The sequence below is a fragment of the Juglans regia genome, chromosome 6, assembly GCF_001411555.2.
Source record: "Juglans regia cultivar Chandler chromosome 6, Walnut 2.0, whole genome shotgun sequence".
Classification (NCBI taxonomy): Eukaryota; Viridiplantae; Streptophyta; class Magnoliopsida; order Fagales; family Juglandaceae; genus Juglans; species Juglans regia.
Genome location: NC_049906.1, coordinates 28,739,206 through 28,743,039, shown reverse-complemented (window position 1 = coordinate 28,743,039; position 3,834 = coordinate 28,739,206). Strand labels below are relative to the sequence as shown.

The following is a 3,834-nucleotide window of genomic DNA, read 5'->3' as shown; positions in this document are numbered from 1 at the left end:
GTAAAACACATTGTTTGGTGAGACCAAGTGGCAACACCTGGAGTTGTCGTGATCGACAAAGAGTTCTATCCAAAAGAGATTATGTCGTGAGAGATTTGCGATGATGAAACACATCCTGCAAAGACACATCCCTCGTAAGGACACTATGCCCTCTGTGTCGTGCTCAAGCAGGACAGTTCCTCCATAGTGTACACCCCAAACCCTATAAATACACTTACAAAGACACATTATAGAATATATAGATTCATTTAGAGATTTTCACTTCTCTCACTAACTTAACCATCGGAGATATCCTCTACTGGGGATTACTCGAGGTTGTTTCTTTGTTTCGTAGTTATTGGGAACGTGGAGGATGTTATCGACACTGTAGATAATTGTCCCAACAATAATAATATCATAACCATTATCATGATTATTATTCTTGTGTTGTTCTTGATGTTAGGGATGCTGACAGTTGTGCCCTTACACACTCATTTGGGTCATTTTTAAATTTTGAAATGCGTACATAATTACTTTGAAAAAGAAAACGATTATATAATAATTATATAATTCACAATTATAAATATATTTTCTCGTAACATGTTGGAGAAGGAAAAGGAAAAGCCCGATATATAAATCCCCGTCAGCCGGCCAGCCCACAGAAGATTTTTTTTTTTTGGTCACAAATTAAGAACTAGACTAATACACTCTGAGAGTAATTTCTTTCCTTTTCTTCTACCAAGATACAATGAGCATCAAACATCCCCTAAAATAAATTTCTCTAACTTCCTTGACCTGTAAGGATCTGGAGGCCGAAAATCCTCAAACCTCAAAGTGGAGCTTGCCCAGATTTCATTAAAGACAGAATCCCCCTTCTCGAATTTTATAATTTCCAAGGTGCTTCCAAGAACATCTGCGGCAAGCCCAACTTCTAGAAGATGACCCGGCTCCTCTCCCCCTTTATGTATCAACAACCCAATCTCTCTCAAAGGGATCACATTTTCTGTAATGACTTTGGCAAAGATATGACCAAGAAATTCTGGTGCTCTTGGGGCATCATTTATGGCATCCTCCAGAGTAGTCAGAACAGATTCAAACCCTTTGATGAGCTGGGCTTGACTCAACACACCATCCCCGGACTTCGAAAGATAGATCAGAAGCTTTGCCAAAAGATCCCTTTCCATGTCCTTCCTCTCCAAAGAGTCTACGACCCATAACGATACCATTGACGGATGGAAGCTTGGGGAATCCAATTCTTTAACACATAGTTCAACTTCTTTCTTGTCTCTGGCACTGTAATATTCTTTAATTGCTGCCATTGACTTATCCCGAAGGCGTTCTTCAGGCCATACTTCTTCTGAAGGAACATTTTGAGGAAAAGCTGTTCCCTGCCCTCGTGCAGGTGGTGAGATTGCAAGAGATCTATCAGAACTCCGGTCTGGATTCCTTGGGTCTCTGTTACCATAACTCCCATTGCGCTCTTGAGAACTTGAAGGTTCATAAGCAGCTGGAGCTGCAAATCTATCTGGAATATATCTTGGAACAAGATCCTCCCTTGTGCCATAAGTTGTTCGCTCTGGTAAAGTGCTGTAGTCATTCAAACCAGCTGCCATTCTTCTGAAATCTGTGGAGCCTGGAGACACATCAGCTCTTGGCATTGACGGTGGTCCTCTGATTGACACTCCGCTCCCAAGACCACCTTGAGGTCCCCTAGTTCTCTGAGGCAAGGGAACTGACAACATCCTAGTGTCATGAGATTGTCTGTCCTCCAACCGAACATCATGAGTGCCAAGCCCACGAACTGGAGTAGACAGTCCACGGAAACCACCCAGCTGAGCATTTGGGGAAGACAATAGTGTTGACCCTCTAGGAGCAAAATCCATAGGTGTCCTTCTAGTTGACTGGTTGATGCTTAAACCACGACTCAACCTACTGGATTCTGCCTGTCGTTCTTGAGCAGCATCTCTGTGCACTTCATCAATCTTTTTCGGCCCTTCAACTTTTCTTCTCTGTTGCCATTTATTCTTTCTCAAATCCATAGCATCCTTCAACATGAACCTAACCCTAGAAGATAAATTCACATTGGTAGAGAGCCTCTTCATTCTCTCAAAATATGCATCCAATTGCTCCTTGGCCTTGGGACGGTCAATCATCTCCCCAATAGTAATCATCAATATGCACAAAGCTTCAACACTTTCTTCATCAGGAGTCTCAGACTGATCCAACAACTTCTGTATGCACGCGTGCATTATTCGCTTAGTTAACATTTTCTTCTTGTATAACTCCCCTATCAATCTAATGTTACCCAGCATTCGTCTTCGAGCCTTAACTCTCTTCTCTTCTCTTTCCTCTGCAGACTGTTTAATCTCCCCCTCTTCATCAGCTTTATTAGCTTCTTCTTGCTCTCTTTCCCATCTCTCGAATTCCTCCTGGCACCTGTTCAGAAGTACTCTCTTAAAAGTTATCTTTTTGTTGTCTTCATTGAAATCAGGCAACTCCACAGCCAGATGACTACAGAGATCAGCATACATCTCACAGAAAGTAGGCTCCATCAAAGCTTTGTCATAGATCTGCGAGACGACACCAACTAGAGTGACAGCATTGTCAATTTTGACGGCTTTCACTCGAGGAAAAGTTGTTCCCTGCCCTCGTGCAGGTGGTGAGATTGCAAGAGATCTAACAGAACTCCGGTCTGGACTCCTTGGGTCTCTGGACCCGCCGCCGCCGTACCCACGGTCACGCCAACTACCACCGTACCCTCCTCCACTGCTGTACCCACCTCCACTTTCACGGCGTCCATCACCGCCGTATCCTCCACCACCTCCCCCGCGGCTGTAACCGCCACCGACGCCGTCGCTCCCGTACCCACGGTCACGCCAACTACCGCCGTAGCGTCCTCCACGGCTGTACCCACCTCCACTTTCACGGCGTCCACCACCGCCGTATCCTCCACTACCTCCCCCACGGCTGTAACTGCCACCACCTCCCCCGCGGGACTGAGCCTCGTTCACGGTGATGTTATGGCCGTCGAGATCCTGGCCATTCATCCCCTCTATCGCATCCCTCATCGACTGCTCATTGCTGAAGGTCACGAATCCGAAGCCCCTTGACCTACCAGTCTCGCGGTCGTTGATAATCTTCGATCCGAGGATCTCGCCGTAGGGAGAAAAGGCACGCTCCAGGACTTGTTCATCGGTGGCCCAGTTGAGCCCGCCGACGAAGCATCGGTATTCGACATCTGCGTACGCCATTGTTGTCGTTGAAGGCAACGGCAGGAAATTAGCTAAACCCAGGGGTTAAAAATCGGACAGAATGGGAAATAGACTGGATTCACGTTGAGCATATTAGGCTTGACTTGTAAAGGAAATTCTTGTTAGAAATATGTTGTATCAAACGATACTTATAAAACACGAAAGGCACGACACTTCTAAGAACTGTCCGATTTATCCTTCCTTAAAACAGAACCTGTTTTCAGAACATCAGCGGCATTTCTCAGACCCTTCTCGGACATGGCTACTGAAACTGCATCAGACCCACGTCTGCATTAGACAATGCAGTGGAATAGCTTCAGGACTAAGATAAGACCGTTCATTGGTCTTGAGGGGGAAAAGCAAAAAGTATAAAAAAGGATTTAACTTTTTAATTTTTTGTTTTATTTTTTACTTTCTTTTTCTTTTTCTTATCCTTGAAGTAGCTCTCTTTTTGTTATGGAAAATGTTAGTTTGTCATTTTATTTTGACTTTATTTTTTATTTTTTTATTTAATGATTAAGAAATTAATTTGTAATGTATTAGTATATTTTTTTAAGTTTTTAAAAATATTTAAATATGTTAAAAAAATAAAAAAAGAAAAAAA

The 3,834-nt window shown here is 43.5% G+C and overlaps 1 protein-coding gene across 2 annotated transcripts; it reads right to left on the bottom strand.

Annotated features, from left to right (window-relative positions):
• Positions 1 to 591: 591 nt before the first annotated feature.
• On the bottom strand, positions 592 to 3,535 carry LOC109014640 (eukaryotic translation initiation factor 4G-like). 2 transcript variants are annotated; one of them, XM_035691110.1, is made up of 2 exons: positions 2,685 to 3,532; positions 592 to 1,430 (listed from the first exon to the last, which is right to left on the bottom strand). In XM_035691110.1, the coding sequence occupies exons 1-2, from the start codon at positions 3,228 to 3,230 to the stop codon at positions 735 to 737; spliced, it is 1,242 nt and encodes a 413-aa protein (XP_035547003.1). In that variant the 5' UTR covers positions 3,231 to 3,532; the 3' UTR covers positions 592 to 734. The 2 variants fall into 2 exon arrangements, with proteins under 2 accessions (XP_035547003.1, XP_018852686.2); XM_018997141.2 differs by having other exon boundaries at positions 592 to 3,535.
• Between the last annotated feature and the right edge of the window lie 299 nt (positions 3,536 to 3,834).